The sequence below is a fragment of the Onychostoma macrolepis genome, chromosome 09 (genome assembly GCF_012432095.1).
Source record: "Onychostoma macrolepis isolate SWU-2019 chromosome 09, ASM1243209v1, whole genome shotgun sequence".
Lineage (NCBI taxonomy): Eukaryota > Metazoa > Chordata > Actinopteri > Cypriniformes > Cyprinidae > Onychostoma > Onychostoma macrolepis.
In genome coordinates this window covers 7,122,722-7,141,931 of record NC_081163.1, presented here as the reverse complement: position 1 = coordinate 7,141,931, position 19,210 = coordinate 7,122,722, and the positions used below count along the sequence as shown (strand labels likewise).

Sequence of the window (19,210 nt, the reverse complement as noted above, 5' to 3'; positions counted from 1 at the left end):
AGTTTTGTTATGAAACCGTGTCATAAATAGGTTAGATATCAAGTGACAGGCGTTTTGTCTGTTCACACTAAACGCATATAATAAAGCAAATTATGTGATTAATTCTTAAAATTAATTTAAGTGCTTATTTTACATAATATTTACAGAAGAAAATATCTGTTAAAAATGCTGATAATAAATTTTGACAAATGCCATGTCTGAGAATCAAACAGACTGATTCTGATCATCTGAAAAAGGCCAAATTGTAAACTGCCCTTAAAAAAAAAAAATGTAACCTTAATTTTCTTCCTGGATATTATCCATTAATTTTACATTTATGTTAACCCTAAAACTCTACACAGTGAAGTGCAAAATTTTAAAGACAGATAAAACAACTGTATAAATAAAAAAAGGAAAATTATTATATTGATATATCTTATTTTCCCTCATATTAATATGCACATTGTGCCCTATTTTTTAATGTTTTTTGTTTTTTTAAACAGTGCACAAATGTGAATTTGGTAGGAAAGTGCTTCAGTGTCATGAAGTAACATTCTTTATATATTGTTGTATCTGTTATATCCCCTGGACATGTTTTCATTAGATTCCCTCAGCAGTCAGGGGCTTTAAATATCTTGAATCGTGCAAGCATCACACACAAATTAAAGCCTGTCAGTTCTAGCCTGCGTGTTCAAATATTTTTTTTCTTTCCCTTTGCCAATAAAGCCACTTTCTAAGGTTTTTGAGAAAGGCTTGGCATTGAGGCTAGCAGTAATGGAAGCAGTCCAGATCACAGTAGAAAGTGGGCTAGTGGAGGACCAGCGCTGTTAGCATTTTTTCCTCCCTCTGGCCGTGAACTCACTCAGATATGTGATGTGAATTCATTAGTGTGTGTGATGCCCGTTTAGAGCGCAAGAAGGTCTCTGGAGTGCCGCCTGTCTCTCCATGCCCACTGAAGTCACTCGTGTACGTCTGACCTCTCTCATTCAAACAAGTCATCGGGGGTCAACCCAATATTAGTCATATTCTGTCGTTCTTCTGTACTCCCATGCACCATGTCTATTCAGAATACAGCACTGTGGGAAACTTGACCGAACCAGTTCAGTGTTATTGCCCATTATTTCATATTGTATTTTTTCTGTCAAATTTAGTTGAAAAATAGCTTTTCCACAGGACTAGAAATTGGAATACATGCTTTTGGTAGTCCTGTTGCCTAGCAACTGGCAGGCATTGCATTGAGTGCTGTAAGATCTACGTTGCATTGTGGTGGATACAGAGAGGGAGTTAAAATTTTAGATGTTCTTTTGATTCTGAATTCATGGCACTCACATTTTTATTCTTGCTATTTTTGCTTTGTAACGTTTACTATCTAAACTAATAGAATTTGACAGGTTTGTTTGTATTTGTTTGCACCTTAAATTGGCATAATCACGTCTCATCTTGCTTGTGCAATTTAAGCGACTGATAACTGTTTACACTGACTTTGTTTTAAACACGACTTGAGCTGAATGCTGTTGGAATTTGTTGGATTTAGCATATAGGTTGGTAGCAAAACTGTGCCACAGGAAATGACAGCAGAATTCTTCCACGGAAACAACCTCAGGAAATGCGTTCTTATCTCGCAGTGTGTTTAGCTCGACATGAAATCCTTAGAGATCCCTTTTCCACCAACAGAATGCTGGTGCCAAAGCCAGTGCCCAAACCTGGAACCATTCTGAGATGAGTTTCCTGTACAGCGATGAAACTAGTTCATCAAATGGGTTGTAGTTAGGGGTGTGCAATTTATATATCGTCTGCGATAATATCGTAATTGTTGTTTTAAGAATGTGCGATTTGACATTGAGTATTTTGCAAAAAACATTCAAAACACCCTACAGAGAGCGTACATTATGTGAAGACTAGACTAGTGCGAGTTAGGGCTCGATAGTCATGCGCATCTCGTCAGTAAATCCAGTTCCGTGATTAGCGCTAAATCTCCATCACCTGTTTTCATTTAATACACAGAGCCGTAGTTCACTGACAAGCTACGCAATATCGCGTTCATTATCGAAAGCGATTCATCTGCGATAATGAACGCAATATTGCGTAGCTTGTCAGTATATATCACCCAGCCCTAGTGCGAGTGCGCTTTTAGAGTGCTTTCACTGCATGATTCAGTCTATTTCAAATTACAAATTCAAGAAATGGGGGCAGAAAATTTATATATTTATAACACTTCATATAGTTAATCAATTTCACACGAAGAGTGCCGTTTTTTTTCTCAAAATTACCATGATTACTATTTTTTACAACAGTTCAATAAACAAGTTAATTAAGAGACTTATGTTTTAGACAGCATATTTCCTGTTTTCGCGCTATTTATTTCGACAATAAAAATAATTCCAAACACAGCCATAGCGCTGTTTTGCGTCTCTGAGCAACATGACTGTTTTGTTCCTGAATGAATCACCTGTTTGAATGATTCGGTTCAATCGCAATGTCTCGCTTATTAACAGTGACGTGCTGCCACCTACTGGCGGTTTTAATTTCACATTCAAAGTATCTTTTATTATTGAAATAATTTCAAAAAGCAGTATTCAAGGTTTTATGTTTAATATATCAAAACATTATTTTTGCATTTGTAACTGCTGGTTAAATGGATTCATGTCCTGCACTGAACCGTGTAAACATCTAAATGACACTTCAGATGCAGCTTCTGTGTTTCGTCTGCATTGCAAAGATTAATTTTGTTGATACTGATTTCATAATTCACTGATTAAATGTAATAATTTGACTTAAAAGATAATGGACACTTTTAGAAAAAAAAAAGGCTTTATAAATGTAAAAATGCCCATAAAATGTAAAAAATCGGCTTAAAATTATTGGAAAAGATCAATTTTTATCAGTATGAACTGACCACCACACAGAATATGAAGAATATCAAAAACTTTAGGAGTCAGTTGTCCACGGCAGTCCTTAAGGTACCAGCCCAATAACACACTCAGCAAAATGTTGTCTAATTATCGTAATTGATAGGATCCCAGAAAGTATCAAGATATTATTTGTTGTCAATATCGCACACCCCTAGTTGTAGTTCACTCAAAAATGAAAATACTTTAAGCATTTACTTATCCTCGACTTGTTCCAAACCTGTATACATTTCTTTCAGTTGTTGAACGCAAAAGAAGATATTTTGAAGAAAGTTGGTACTAACCAAACAGTTGACACCATTGACTTCCATAGTATGGGGAGATGGATACTTTGAATGTCAGCTGTTGGGTTACCAGCATTCTTCAAAATATTTTCTTTTGTGTTCAACAGAAGAAAGAAATTCATACATGTTTGGAGCAAGTGGAGGGTGATGATGACAGAAATTTCATTTTTGGGTGAACTATCCCTTTAAATCAGCATCTTTCCCCCCACTATGCACTTTTTTCCAAACGAAAATGGCATCTGATGACTACTTGAGTATTAATTTGTTCCCTGTCATTTTGCTTTATTTGATGTTTGATTCATCGCGGGCTCCCTCGTATGTCATACAGTGTTCCCTTATGAATTTTTATGCACATGCTCACTCTTCAAAAACAGCACTGATGGTTTACACGCTAAAATAAAATATTGTATGATTAAATGGAATGAAAGAGAGAATGTTAGCTTGCTTGTGTATTCTTGCGTGTCTGATTCAAATCAACTGACTCAAATTAACCAAAGGAACTCAAAACAACCCTGTTACATTGCCTTATGTATGGATGTCTTGGCGCCAACATAATTTTGGTGGAAAAGGTTTAAGAGACAATGGAAATCCAAAACATAGGAAAAAAGAATTATTCTTTCAAGAGCTACACCTCTTAGAGTAACAGTTAAACTGAGTTCAAAAGAACGAGCACATTTAGTGCACTACTTGATGTAGCATCTAGTACTCTTATCTGCTATTACTTCTGCTCAAAATGACACGGATAGTCAAAGTATAGATTCAGTCTGAGATCAATGACGGTTCACTGTAATTGGCCCTTTTGGTCTTATTTTGTGCATGAGATGCTTTGATGCATTAGATAAAGCAGATAATAATGACGTTTTTGTTTGTTGGTCTGTTTTGTTTGTTTGCTCGCTCTATTCTTGCAGTGTGTTTCTGTTCGTCATTCTTTAAGTTCAGATCTGATTTCAGTCATTTTGTGAACATGTTGACCTTGGTTCCTTTTTACTTGCATGGATTATGTTTCTTTGACTAATCACCAACTTCCTGGTCTTTTCTTGAACATGGACGTGAATTCTGAACTCAGCCCACAGTGTTCCTGCTCCCGGAGGAGTGAATTCTGCATGGTGTCAATGTTAGCTCTGGGAACGACTGCCTCTCAATGCACTGTGTGACCCAACTGACCCCTTGCGTCCCTCCCTAGGACCCGAACCAACACACTAACCGGAACGACATACAATTAGTTCCCAAAGCTAATTTGTTTTGAAGTGAACATGCATGGTAGACGTTGGAACCTGTGTTTATGTGTAATTTTCTCTCTTTCTGTTACAATGCTTCCCCCAGCAAGGACAAGTTTGGAAGGTTTGCACAGCTTTTCACCTTCCTAAAATCTCAGTCCCCCCCTTCCCCCCGCTCTCCTACCAGTTTCATGTCCCATGATCTTTCTGTACGCAACTCACAAAAAAGGCCCTTCCCAAACTGTAGCACCTGCAGGACTCTTCTGTTTAATCTTTCTTTAAACTGATTAATTTCTATTTCTTTAGCGAAGTGAGTTTTGTTTTGATTGTTGTTTTGCGATCTTAAACTTATGCCGGTCTTACAGATGTTGAATGCTGAGCTGGGCGATATAGCTTAAACAATTTCTCAATTATATCTCAATATTTTGACAACGTCTATGTATGCGCTCTGAAACGGTTTATTTATTTTTATGTTTTAAAATATATAAAGGAGTCATCTTTTCAACAGCTACTTCATTGATTCAAAATGTTTAGTAAAATAAAAAAAATGTCGTTAAAATTCTAAGCTAAAACAAAAATCAATAGTTTTTGTCAACATCAAATCAATAATCCATATTTTATACTGTTCATTATAATGCCTAAATTTAATTAAGCATAATAATGTACGATATGAAATATGATTAAATGTTCACTTCTAAAATGTTAATTATTTACTGTTATCTACCACTTCCCATTTAAGTTAGCACTACATGACAAAGTAAATATAGACCGATTCACTAATGTCGCCCAGCCAAATATATGTAACTACAAACCTTTGCTTACATTTGTTGGGGTAATATTATTAATGCATGAGGCTTATTTTTATTTTATTTTCCATTTTTTCCCTTATTTGTTTGCTTTATTTTTACCATCCTCTTTATTTTCACCAAGTTTGCTTTTAACTGTAAAGCACCAGTTGGATGTCACTACGATAAAGAACAAGGAAGAACAAAACCAGCCGTTTTCGAGGCATAGTGTAGATTCTCTGTGGGTTTATTTATTTACTCCGCTGTGATTGGCTGTGGTAAATTATCAGTGGGCAGAGGAGTAATTTAGCTAATGTAAATTTAACGTTAGTGGGTTTCGCTCTGTTACCCTGAGCTGACTGCCGGTTTGCATTATTTCCAGGGCCTGCGTGTAGGGCTTTGCTAGCCATGCGGTGTCTTTTTTTGGGAACGACCTAATGGGCTTCGTAAAAAACACGTTGTCTTACAGCACCCAGAGCCTCTGTGTGTTGCCGTGCACACTGGAATGGTCTTGAGGTTCGATGCTGCATTAGCCGTAGGTGCATGTAAAGCATCATGTAACGTGTCATGTGACCATACACACTGCCCTGCCTCAGCTGCACGTCCACTGGCGCGTTCCAGCTCCTTCACTCTGTAAGACACTCACCTCTTACAGAACAGCCAGCCAATCAGACGCACTGTCCAGCAAACCCACCATCTCTCTGTTGCTCTCTCTCTCTCTCTCTCTCTCTCTCTCTCTCTCTCTCTCTCTCCAGGACTGTTTCTGATCATACACTGCTGTCCGTGTTCCACTAACTGCTCTCCAACTTCTCACGCAGCACCTTGTCCGTTTGAAGAGCATTTTCAATTCTGTCCTCTCTCTTTTCCTCTTTTTTTCCTTGTTATCTGTCCTTCCGTTAGGGTTGGGAATCCAGAATGTTAATATTTTTAAAACAAAACTGGAACAATTTACTAAAATACTTTTGTGTTTGTGCTCAACAAAATAATGCTATTTAAATAACTAAATGAACATGTTTGTTTGTTTTCCTCTTGCATCATACATACTGGTTGTAGTTTGATTTCCAAATTAATTACTCTTTTGAACTTACTGTATTTGGTTAAATGAGTCAAAAATATGTATGTATCTATATATAATATAATTTATTTTTACATAGTATGTTTGGTATATAGTACAATCTAATTAGAAGCAATTATTTTGTACTTCCTAAAGGGTTCTAGAAATCATTCAATTAAATTCCCTTTGATTCCCATTCCTACTTTCCATTTTATCTGTCCTTCTTTCTCTTTCAAGCTCTATTTTCAGTCTCAACATTCTGGCTCTCTTTTCTTTTTCATTTCTTCCACTGCATTTTCTAACTGTGATCAAATCCCTGCACTTTACCTCACTGTTCATCCTCTCTGATCTGTCTCAAACTGTTTGAATCTTTGTTTCATGATCAGTGGAATATCAGTCAGTTGCACATGTTCACAGTGTTCCTGTTCAAGCTGTTGCACGTTTAGTAGTGATGTTTTTCCCTGTTCGTTGTAGGCCTGTGGAGATCCCAAGGCAAAGCCTTCTTACCTGATTGACAAAAACCTGGAGTCAGCTGTGAAATTCATCGTCAGAAAATTCCCGGCCGTCGAGACGCGCAACAACAACGTAAGTTTAATTTTATGAATCAAGTATGCTTTAGTAAATGTTATGATGTTGATGCCTGTAGAATGTTTTCCTGTGTATTAGATTAGAATTCCAATCAATGTTTAATGTATTAAATGTGCTGCAAGTGGATTTTTTCTTTTTCTAAAACCTCTTACAGCACTTTTAATTAGTCAAAATATGTGATGAAAGAATGTATTGCATGTTTTCTCCTGCTTTCAGTGGTGCATCAGTAAATGAGGTTTTGACTACCATGTTTACCAAGGATCATCCCAGTTTTTCAGCACTCGTTGGAAGGTGTTTTTCCTCTATCCATTCTGTTATTATATCAGAACAATCAAAATTCATAATTTTAAGAATAGGCCTACTCATCAAGGCACAAGAGAATATGCCCCTCTGTTTAAATCTGGTGCCGTGACCCGGATCATATCAGATATTTTGCACTAGTCTCAGTGTTGCTGATGAAATAAAATTGCTGAAAGGGGCTCCTTAATGGCATTAATTAGTTTCCATCTTGATTTTGTTTATTTTCAGATAAGAGCTATATTATTTATACGTAATAATTAAAAAATATATACGTATTATTAATATTAATTATAAGTAGGGCTGGGCGATATATCGCATGCGATATGCATCCGCATCTCGTCAGTAAAGCCGGTTCCTTGATTAGCGGTAAATCTCCATCACCTGTTTTCAAATGGAGCGGCATTTAATACACAGAGCAGTAGTTCACTTACAAGCTAGGCAATATCGTGTTCATTATCGAGGGCGATTCATCTGCGATAATGAATGCGATATTGCGTAGCTTGTCAGTGATCTACGGCTCCATGTATTAAATGCCGCTCCGTTTGAAAACAGGTGATGGTGATTTACCACTAATCAAGGAACTGGCTTTACTGATGAGATGCGCATGCATATCGCATGAGATATATCGCCCAGCCCTAATTATAGGTAATGTATATTAAAAATATATATATCAAACTTCCCCCCTCGCAAGTTTGATGAGGACCACTGATTGAGAACCACTGCTCTAAATGACTAGATCTTTTTCACATCTCATGTGCTGATATTAAGTGGATGTGGTATTGAGTGACGGTTGTTGTAGTAGTGAAACAAGTGCTCAATAATCTGTTTTCTGTTTTTCAGCAGTTTTAGTCTCCCATCTGATTACCATCATACCCCGCCAAGCCCAGTCCTTTCTGTAACACTTTGTTGCCATTGCCACAACCCTGAACATCTATGAAGCATGTTTACCATGCTGTTCATGGGTTACCATGGTGCTCATTCCTCAACCACCAGAGAGTGATTTAAACATCACTGCTTATGGTTGAGGAATATTGAGGTTTAGTTTGAGGTCATTGTAAAAACACAATGTTTTGTCATGCAGCCGCTTTTTTCCCCAAATGTTTGATGTAGTCAGCTTTATTAGGCCAGAACATGAGATGATGTCCTCATGAGAGGGGCTTTCCCAGATCTGTCTGTCTTTCCAGGAACTTTTGGCCACACTTAACTTGACCACAACACCACAAATATGATTTATTCTTAATGTGGAATAATTTTTGTCTGGATCAATCCATATAACCCAGAGAAAAAATTTAGTCAGCACTTCTTTACTGGTATTTATCAGTAAGGAAATGACATCAGTTCAGCCCATGTTGCTTTAGGAATGTAGGCGTGTCATAGATTCACACCTCTACTGGTTTTGGCTTGGCATTCCTGATACTACAATCTCTGATCTCTGTGCACAACTCAAATGACGTGTACTACTATTGTAAAGTACATTTTCCCCCTGGTCATTTGTCTCGGATACCCCTTTTCCACCAACAAGATCCTGGTGCCAAAGTACCTATTCTGACACAATTCTGCACATTTCCAGAAGGATTTTCCTTAAAACTAGGCCACTCCCGTTGTCCTTAAAAAGTTTCCTAAATTGGAAGCACCCGATTGGTGTGTCTTGATGCACATTCAGTTGATGGGCACTCCTTGTTCTCCCCATTTGTTCATAAGTGAAATTTTATTTACTAAAAACATATATGTGAATTGATTGCTAAGAAATTTATTTTCATATTTGCATAACTTCTGATGCTACATCAAAGCAATATGTAAAGACAGATCAGATACATCATTCGGCTGTCAAGTAAATGGAGGTTCGCCCTGAATGCTATCCAAGCACAAGCTCTGGAATGTCCATTTTAGAGGAAAACGGGTAAAGGTGACATTTAGCCTGAATTTTTATTCATAAGCCACAAGGGAAAGGTGATTTTGGGAAAACGGAGGAAAATCATCAGCATCATGACATCCAAGATCTGCCTTAATTTACTTAATGGATTTTCTCATAACAAATTAACCAAACATTTTTTTCATGTGTGCTATAAAATATGATTTTTATATTCATTCCATGTCTCAAGTGTGTGTTTTGTGTTTTTCTTTTTTCATTTTGGTCCCTTCGTAATAACCAACCACCATGTCCGTTTGAAGTGTTGTATATTTTAGATGCCGCTTTGCCTTCTACTTTGTGTTAAAGATGTTTAACTGCTTCTTGCAATGATGTGGAGCTGTGTCATGTTTAACTGTGTTTGAGTTGCCTTTTAGTGTTGTTTTATATTTCCTTTTTTTGTGTTTTGTTTTTTTGCATTTTTTGCATGCTTAACATGGCTATTTTCTGGATTATTCTTTTGGTAAGTTTGGATTCCGTGTGGAATCCCATTTGCTTTATTTAGTTCCTGCTCTTATGTATATGTAGTTTAACATTTCAGTTGTACTCACATATATATGTTGGTATTTCAGTAACCTACATGGACAAAAGGAATCTCAGATGGGCCCTTTAAATAACTCCTAAAATATAATGCCTGTCAATTCTTTATTTGGAGTAGCTGTTATGTAATGTTTGACTATGATTGGGATGTGCTCTGAGCTTCCTTTTGAGTCTCTTACTGCATGGTTACATGCTTTCCTCAATATATTTATCCACTCTATTCAAAACAAGTTTGAAATGAGTTTTAGTCCATTGTGCACAGCATCTCACAGTTTTGCCCCGACACACTTTACTCTGAAAAGAGCGGAGATGGAGATAAGGAAACTTTTTAATCTTCAAACTATGCCAAGTGTAAATTTGATATATATATATATATATATATATATATATATATAAAACAGGGCTGTTGGTCGATTAAAAATTTTAATCTAATTAATTACATGATAGACATGATAAAAACACTAATTTTGGTTTTGAGAATACCCACAAAAGATCATTAAAAGCTATTATTGTGTTAAGTGGGAAAAGTATCAAGTTGTCATTACAGATAGTAGCTTTAGAAAGAAATATTTTATTTGACTCAACATAAAATACAACAGCATAACATAATCTAACTATGGAACATACTGTAAAAGAAGATAATTTGAGAAACATCTCAGTAATTTTTGTTCATGCAGTTAAAGTCAATGGCATCCAAATCAGCTTTGTTACCAACAGTCTTCAAAATACCTTCCTTTATGTTCCACAAAAGAAAGTAAGTCATACAGGTTTGAAACGACATGAGTGTGAGTAAATGATGATGGAACTTAAATTTTGGGGTGAACTATCCCCAATGTTTTTTTAAACTAAATAAGAAACTTAATCTGCCAGCAGGTGGCGATAAATGTCTTTATGAGCCATTCATTCATTCGATTCGTTCAAACGGCTGATTCATTTAGGAATTAAGTAAACGGCTCGCTTTATGAATGGACCTTTGAATCTTTGATTTACCTGATTTGTTCAAAACACGGATTCATTCAGAAACTAAACACTGCTATGTTGCTCACAGATGCACAGTAGTTCTGCTGTGGTTTTAGGTAATATTTGCGTTGGCAAAGTTGAGCAAAAACACAATGTTGTGTTTAAAATATAATAGTATTAACTACTTATTTACTGAACTGTTGTTTAAAATCACATTTGCACTCATGCTATCATGACAAGCAACGCTCGTGTGCTCTCGCTGCTCATGTGATATCGCTTATTATATTATATAAATAGGCTATGAGACAAAAACCCAATATCTTGACTTTTAGGGCATAACTGCATTTATGGAGTTGTTTCCCTGCATCATATTTATCAACAGTCAACTGTATGAAATGTAAAATGATGTTCAGGTCTGGCGGCGTGGCCAGTGCGTATATTTTAAGCACGTTATTTTTTCATAACTAATTAAGTTAATGCGTTAAACTGACAGTCCAGTAAAGTAACATTTTAAACAATTTAAAGTAACATTAAATAATGGGAATATAGATATTTTAATGAAAACTAAAAAGCTCAAAATTTTTTGCTCAAAAATGTGACTACTTGGATTGAAAATATCAACTTCATAGTCCTAAAAATTGGCTTCATTTTCTTTATGCAAAATATAATTCTATATATATTTTTTTTAATTTAATCTTTTTGATTTAGGAGTGAAATGTGATCGGAACATGTTTGTTTGTTTGTTTTAAGATTAACCCTTAAGCGATTCCAGGTCTTTCTGTTTATTATGGTTTCATCTCCCTCTCTGCTGTTTTTATTATCTCTATCTCATATAGGCTTACAGTATTTAAATACCAGACTCATTTTATATTTAACCTTATAATCTAGTGGGATTATATCCTTCTTTAGGATAGGATGTGAATATATTCCCAGTAAAAGTATGCAGGGTGGGGATGGTGTGGTTTGATGGAATTTGTGTCTTCTGTCTTAAATGTAGTTTCTCTGAGCTTTATGGGTATCTGAAGTGCATCATTAACTCTAGTAGCTCTAACCTGGTTTTCTGGAAATCCCGATAGATACTAAGGATTCTGTCACTAACTTGATTCTAGAGCATATTTGCACTACTCTTCACTCTGGAGGAGACTGCTGAAATGACAAAAGTCTTTTCAAATCATGCAGTTGTTTTTTTTTTTTTTTTTTCATTTTTAAGATGTTTGAATTGATTTGTAACTATTTGAACTAATATATAACATTATCCAAACATCACTAAAATACAATGATATTAGCAGGACATCATAGAATATAGATGTGCATGTCTAAAATGAGGTCAGAATACTCAAGTTATTTTGAGTACCTTCCCAGGTGCAGCGGTAATGCATTTTTGCTCTAGAGTTGCAAATACCATAAAGACAACCAAAGGGTAAAGGCCTGTGCGCGTCAGGACTTGATGCAGGGTTCATTCACTAGTTTCACTGTCAAAAATAAAATCTGAGAAACACTGTCTTTGAACGGGCTCAACGATAGGGATGTGCAGGAGGGTTGTGCTTGCCCTGGGTCTGCCACAGAAATAAGTAGTTTTGTATGCCCACATTTTCTGATATATATTTATGTGTTTATGCATTGTGTATTTTTCATTTCATTCAGTGTAACTTCATGACAGGTATATATTTATAAACACTAGTGTGCCAGAAAACAATGGCGTATGCAGCAGATATTACAACTTTTTTTTTTAAATTTTTACAACACTATCAGCAGTCATTATCTTAGTTTCAACAGATTCTCATCATTATAGGATCACTTGAATTCACAGCAGTGAATTCAGTAAGTCCTAAAATAGATGTACCTCAGTAAACATATACAATGCAGAACTGTCCTAAAAGCGCAAGTAACCGTTCCCGTCAAATGTCCTGAAACTCTCTCACATCCGTTATTGTTGACCCTTGCCCTGAGACAGAATCCAACAGGTTGAGATCTGTGTGTATTTTTAAGTTCAAATGATCTAATGTGAGCCCTGCTGATAAGTTTCCTGGTCAGATATTACAATTATGTGACTTTGTTTAATGTGACAGTGATTAATTTGCACTTTTTTTATATTACAGCAACAGCTTGCACAACTACAAAAAGAAAAGTCAGAAATACTGAAGAATTTAGCTCTATATTACTTCACATTTGTGGACGTTATGGAATTTAAGGTATGAGTGCAGTCCCACACTGTTGACCTTGGTTGCAGTGAATTAGATGCAGTTTAAGTTTGATGGTTTATTTATGCAAATTAATTCTGCCCTTGTTTCAAGAATGTAGTTCTTATTTTTATACTTGCATAATTTGTCTTTGTATATGTGACAATGGTATTTTAGTGTTATTTATATACTTTTTTTTTAATGCATTCAGTTTTAATTTGAGTAAATTTATGTACTTTTGTCACCATTTATCTTTAGCTTTGTATTCAGTCATTTATTTTGTCATTTTAGTACTTAAAGGAAAACTAAACTAGCATTTCAGTTAGTTTCCAATTGAAGTTTTTCATCTAATATTTATATTTTATTTCAACCTGTAATTTAATGTAAGTATATAGTACTATTTAATATTAAATATACAATTTATTAAATTATACATTTGTGATTTTTTTTTTTTTTTTTTTTTTTTTTAATAAAAGACACATTGAGGGTCTATTAAACCCAAAATGTTTGTGCTTTCCTGTTCCTCCAGGACCATGTTTGTGAACTTCTGAACACTATTGACGTTTGTCAAGTTTTCTTTGACATTGTGAGTTGAATTAATGGCAATCAGCATTATATATCTTTTGAATTTTTTGTTCAGTGACATGGCAGATGTATAACAAAGTGTCTTTTTTCCACAATGCAGACTGTAAATTTTGACCTCACAAAGAACTACCTGGATTTGGTGGTGACGTACACTACCCTGATGATGCTGCTTTCTCGAATTGAGGAGCGCAAAGCGATAATCGGCCTCTACAACTATGCCCATGAAATGACACACGGTTCAAGGTAATGCATATAAAAGTAGCATCTTATGTAGAGCCGCAAACTGCTGAGGTCTGAGGTCACGTATTGTGTGATGTTTCTTGTTCAGTGATCGAGAATATCCCAGGCTTGGACAGATGATTGTGGACTATGAGAACCCACTGAAAAAGATGATGGAGGAGTTTGTCCCTCATGGAAAAGTAAAATCTGCTACAATGAGAGAAAATCCTATTACTCTGTTTCCCATCTCAAATGGAGGACATGTTTTAACCCGAGCTCTCTGCCATTTTCTCTGCCTACTTCTCTTTCTGTTTTTGACAGTCACTGCAAGATGCACTGGTCTCCCTGCAGATGGTGTACCCACGCCGGAATCTGTCTGCAGATCAGTGGAGGAACGCTCAGCTGCTCAGTTTGATTAGTGCTCCCAGTACCATGCTCAATCCAGCTCAGTCAGACACGGTCAGGATTCGCTGTAGTCCTTAATTTGTGTAAACAGTCAAAAAACCTACAGTCATAATATCTTATACTAACATGCTAATCATCATGGCAAGAGATTGATTTGATACTCTCTTCATGGATAACAACTCCACTAACGGCCTCTCATGCACACCATATAAACGAGTTCCTCGCATGAAGCACACAAGCCAAAATGAATGCACTCTGTCGATTCCAGTAGTCTGATGTAAGCATGTTGCTAAGCTCACAAACCAGTTAGCAAATAAGCACATAGTGTATGTTATATAGTGATATAGTGCACTAATATCAGCGGTTTTGCCTTTGATTCTGGCCAAAACCAAGTATCATCAAGCTGTTTAAAAGAGCCCTAAACAGCATCTTACAACTAAAACTATTAAAACTATTAAAAATAATTTTCAGTAATTGAAATAAAGCTGAGGATGTAAAACTTAAATGAAAATTGTGTCTTGGTGTATAACAGAAATAAGTTTAAGTGCTAAAATTAGTAAAACGGAAATTATATAAAGCCAATGACTCATTTTGTGTTCTGTTGGTCTTTGTGTTTCAGATGCCCTGTGAATATCTATCCTTGGACACAATGGAGAAATGGATTGTCTGTAAGTGTGGTTTTAAAGACAGCATGAAATTTAAAACTGACACTTTTTACTGTCTTATTATAAAATGTCCCTATGTATACTGTGTATGATTCCTCTGTGCATGTTAATTTTTTTAAAAAATTCTTAATTATTCATCAAAATGTAGTGATTATCTTTGCCTCTGGAATTACTTCCTCTCTGGAAATGCATGGTGTTACCAAAGTTAGATTTCTTGTGAATGCTGTTATATGGTTGTTATACCTCAGATTTAAGGAAAGCAATAATTGTTTAAATATTGATTTAAGAAATTGACTAGCCTTTTTTTTTTTCTTTAGTAGTAGTATTGCATTTACATGATGTGGTTCAATTTTTAACTGGCCCAAATGGAATCTGTTTTGTCCCCACGCTTTCTGCGCTTATTTTGAGGAAGCTGCAGAATGTAATAAATGTATTAAAAGCATCATCAAATTAAACAAATATTTAACAATATTTGTGAGCGACTCTCGTTCCAATTATGTGTACACAGTTTCCGTATGGGCCTAGTTTTTACACCTATCACTGATTGACAGGAAGTGTCTTTGTATGTAACAGTAGTGTATGTGGTATGTAAGATTCTCTCTCTCTCTCTCTCTCTCTCTGTTCTCTGTCCTAGTCGGGTTCATCTTGTGTCACGCGGCTCTGAACAGTGACCCTGCAGCTCTCAGTCTGTGGAAGTTAGCTCTTCAGAGCAGTTCCTGTCTCTGTCTGTTCAGGGACGAGGTGTTCCACATTCACAAAGCTGCTGAGGATCTCTTTGTAAACATTCGCGGGTCAGCCATTTCTACTGGCAAACACATTCTCTATAATTAGTTTACATATTGTGTGTAACGCATGTAATGTCTTAATTATCAAAATGTGGTTCATGCTTTTCAAACACATCAACATCATTATATGTTTATTTGTTTTCTCTGTCTTGTTTTCTACAGTTACAACAAACGTGTCAATGACATCCGTGAATGCAAAGAATCTGCTCTGTCACATGCGTAAGTGGTACTTTGGATAAAAAAAAAAAAAAATTCTAATAAAGGTGGAAGTGGTAACTTGGTATTTCTGAAGATACCAAACCAAAACAGCTGGATCTATATTTTTATAATTTCATCCAGGGGCTCCATGCACAGAGAACGCCGCAAGTTCTTGAGGTCTGCCCTGAAAGAGCTCGCTACAGTACTGGCGGACCAACCAGGCTTACTGGGTCCCAAGGCTCTGTTTGTGTTCATGGCTCTCTCTTTCGCCCGTGATGAGATCATTTGGCTGCTCAGACACGCCGACAATATCCAAAAGAAAAGCACAGATGACTTCATTGACAAGTAAATCCAGTTCTTACATCAACACTCAATCTTGATTTAAAAAAAAAACAATTTTTTTATATCTATTCTTTAAAGGGGTCCTATTATGCTTTTTCACTTTTTTAATTTTAGTCAGTGTGTAGTGTGTATGTTTGGGCATAAAAAGATCTACAAAGTTACAAATCTCAAAGTCCACTCCAAAGGGAGATATTTCTTTTCAAGAACTACAACGAACGACTCGTTTGGACTACAAAGATGTTTTCCTGTATTTGTGATATCACAAAGAGGCCCATTAGAATATCATTAAAATAAATCCTGCCTGCGGAAATTCCAATGGTTGGCGGGAGAACGCTTGGTTGAGCACTGCACGTTTCAAAATCGAAACCCGGTGCGGGTGTTTTTATATCACTGTATTTCTGAAGGAAACCGACTGTCTTCAGAAAATTGTGGATGTCATTTTCATTTCATCTTGCATGTAATGTCTGATAAAGCAGCCTTTGTGAGCGGAGTGTTACTGGGGAAACCTAGATCTCTACCACTATGGTATAAATAAATTCAACTGTATAACAGTTTCACTGCAATTCATGTTATAATGTTAGAATTAAAGAACAATAAACATAATGCATATTACTGTTGCACGTATCTGTACATAGTAAATGCAGTTATTTTTAAGCTGTTGTTGACATCCTATCTAAAACGTGATTTAGCCAAAAAAAAAAAAAAAAAAAATTACGTTACCACTTTAATATGTCTTGCGATATCCGTGCAAAGGTTCTGTAGGATCCTCTTGTTCAATATTCTTGGGGTCTGAATTGATATGGGAATATTGATGAACTTGCTGTTTTGGCAAGGGGCGGTGCAGTACTGAAACGCCGTCTAAGCTGTTCGCCAATCACAACGCACTGGGACAGCTAACCAATCACAACACATTTCGTTTTTCGGAAGGCGGGCCTTCAACAAACCCGGAACTAATCGAGCCGTTTGTGCCAGGCTGGGGAGATAGGTATTGTAATAATGTAAATTATGTGAAAAATAATGCAATTTTCGAACCACCAAGCAAGACTTTGTAAAAGAGCATAATATGACCCCTTTAATGAGACTGCTACACTTTTGTGTTTTTCAAAAACTAAATATTTAGTCATTTTGTTTTATTTATGTGCAAGTCACTGCAATTTGTTCCTACAGTGCATTGCAAATGTTATTTTAGTATTATTTATATACTGTTAATGTTTAATATATTGACTTGCCTTTTTCCACATTTTCTAAACCAAACTAACATTTTGGTTTGTTGCCAAGTTTTGAATTTAATGTTTATATTTTATTTTATTTCAGGTTTATTTTAATTAACAAAAACATTTTTTAAATATTTTTAGCTTTATAGTAGTGCTGTCAAACGATTAATCGCATCCAAAATAAGTTTTTGTTTATATAATATGTGTGTGTACTGTGTATATTTATGTATATGTAAAGACTCACATACAGCATATTTTGAAAATATTTACGTGTATATATTTATATTCATATAAATTATATCATATATAAATGTAATTAATATATAAACGTAACATTTTTCTTAAATACAGTCATGGCCAAAAATATCGGCACCCTTGCAATTCTGTCAGAAAATGCAACCCTTCTCTCAGAAAATTGTTGCAGTTGCAAATGTTTTGGTACTCGCATGTTTTGTTTTGGGGTTTTTTTTTGCATTGGAACAACACAAAAAAACGGAGAAAAAAAAAGTTAAATCTGATACAATTCCACACAGAAGTCAAAAAATGCACTGAACAAAATTATTGGCACCCTTAACTTAATATTTTTCCCTTTGGAAAAAATAACTGAAATCAGTCGCTTCCTGTAACCATGAATGAGTTTCTTACACCTCTCTACTGGAATTTTGGACCACTCTTCTTTTGCAAACTGCTCCGGGTCATTCAGATTTGAAGGATGCCTTCTCCCAACTGCTGTTTTGAGATCTCTCCACAGGTGTTCTATGGGATTCAGATCTGGACTCATTGCTGGCCATTTCAGAACTCTCCAGCGCTTTGTTTGTAACCATTTCTGAGTGCTTTTTGAAGTGTGTTTCGGGTCATTGTCCTGCTGGAAGACCCATGACCTCTGGTGGAGACTACGTTGCGCCCCAAAATTCTTTGGTAATCATCAGATTTCATGATTCCGTTCACACAGTCAAGGCATCCAGTGCCAGAAGCAGCAAAGCAACCCCAAAACATCTTTGAACCTCCACCATGTTTGACTGTAGGGACTGTGTTCTTTTCTTTGAAGGCCTCATTTCTTTTTCTGTAAACAGTGCCATGATGTCCTTTACCAAAAAGCTCTACTTTTGTCTCATCTGCCCACAGTACGTTCTCCCAGAAGGATTGTGATTGTCACATAAGTTTTGGCAAACTCCAGTCTTGCTTTTTTATGCCTTTGTGTCAGCAGTGGTGTCCTCCTGGGTCTCCTACCATAGCGTCCCTTTTCATTCAGATGGCGACGGATAGTGCGAGCTGACACTGTTGTACCCTGTGTCTGCAGATCAGCTTGAATTTGTTTGGAAGTTAATCGGGGTTCTTTATCCACCATTCGAACAATCCTGCGCACACTGGACACAGAGGAACATTAAGATCTCTGGAGATGGACTTGTAGCCTTGAGATTGTCCATGTTTTTCCACAATTTTTTCTCTCAAATCCACAGACAACTCTTTACACTTCTTTCTTTTCTCCATGCTCAGTGTGACACACAACACAAAGGTTTAGTCAACTTTTCTCCATTTTAACTGGTTGCATGTGTGATTACTATATCGCCCACACCTGTTACTTGCCACAGGTGTGTCTAAATACAAATTACAGGAGCATCACATGCTTGAAAAGCAATTATTTCTTACAATTTTGACAAGGTGCCAATAATTTTGTCCAGTCAATTTTTGAGTTCTGCGTGAAATTTTAACAAGTTTGACTTTTCTTCTCTCTTTTTTGTGTTGTTGCAGTGCAAACAAAAACAATAAGCACGTGAATACCAAAACATTTGCAATTGGAACAATTTTCTGAGAGAAGTGTTTCATTTTCTGACAGAATTGCAAGGGTGCTGATATTTTTGGCCATGACTGTATATACATGCATGTGTGTGTCTATATATTCATAATAAATATACACAGTACACACACACACACACATTATGTAAACAAAACAAAAACTTTTATTTTAGATGCGATTAATCATTTGACGGCACTACTATAGTTTAGTTAACAGTATATATTCATATTTTAAATGCGCTTTTTATATATTTTTCCATTTTCATGTTAGCACTTTTCAACATTTTTCATTTGT

The 19,210-nt window shown here is 36.0% G+C and overlaps 1 protein-coding gene across 5 annotated transcripts in view; it reads left to right on the top strand.

Moving 5' to 3' along the window:
- nckap1 (NCK-associated protein 1) overlaps positions 1-19,210 on the top strand; it is a 46,075-nt gene that overhangs the window by 1,450 nt on the left and 25,415 nt on the right. The window contains exons 2-12 of one of the 5 annotated variants that reach the window (XM_058786492.1): positions 4,496-4,513; positions 6,703-6,813; positions 12,631-12,717; positions 13,235-13,291; positions 13,391-13,533; positions 13,619-13,709; positions 13,831-13,968; positions 14,534-14,582; positions 15,214-15,370; positions 15,527-15,583; positions 15,704-15,907. In XM_058786492.1, coding sequence (XP_058642475.1) covers positions 4,496-4,513; positions 6,703-6,813; positions 12,631-12,717; positions 13,235-13,291; positions 13,391-13,533; positions 13,619-13,709; positions 13,831-13,968; positions 14,534-14,582; positions 15,214-15,370; positions 15,527-15,583; positions 15,704-15,907 — 1,112 coding nt within the window. Of the gene's footprint in view, positions 1-4,495; positions 4,514-6,702; positions 6,814-7,982; positions 9,489-12,624; positions 12,718-13,234; positions 13,292-13,390; positions 13,534-13,618; positions 13,710-13,830; positions 13,969-14,533; positions 14,583-15,213; positions 15,371-15,526; positions 15,584-15,703; positions 15,908-19,210 lie in introns of those variants that run through there. The other 4 variants (XM_058786491.1, XM_058786494.1, XM_058786493.1 and 1 more) reach the window with 4 other exon arrangements.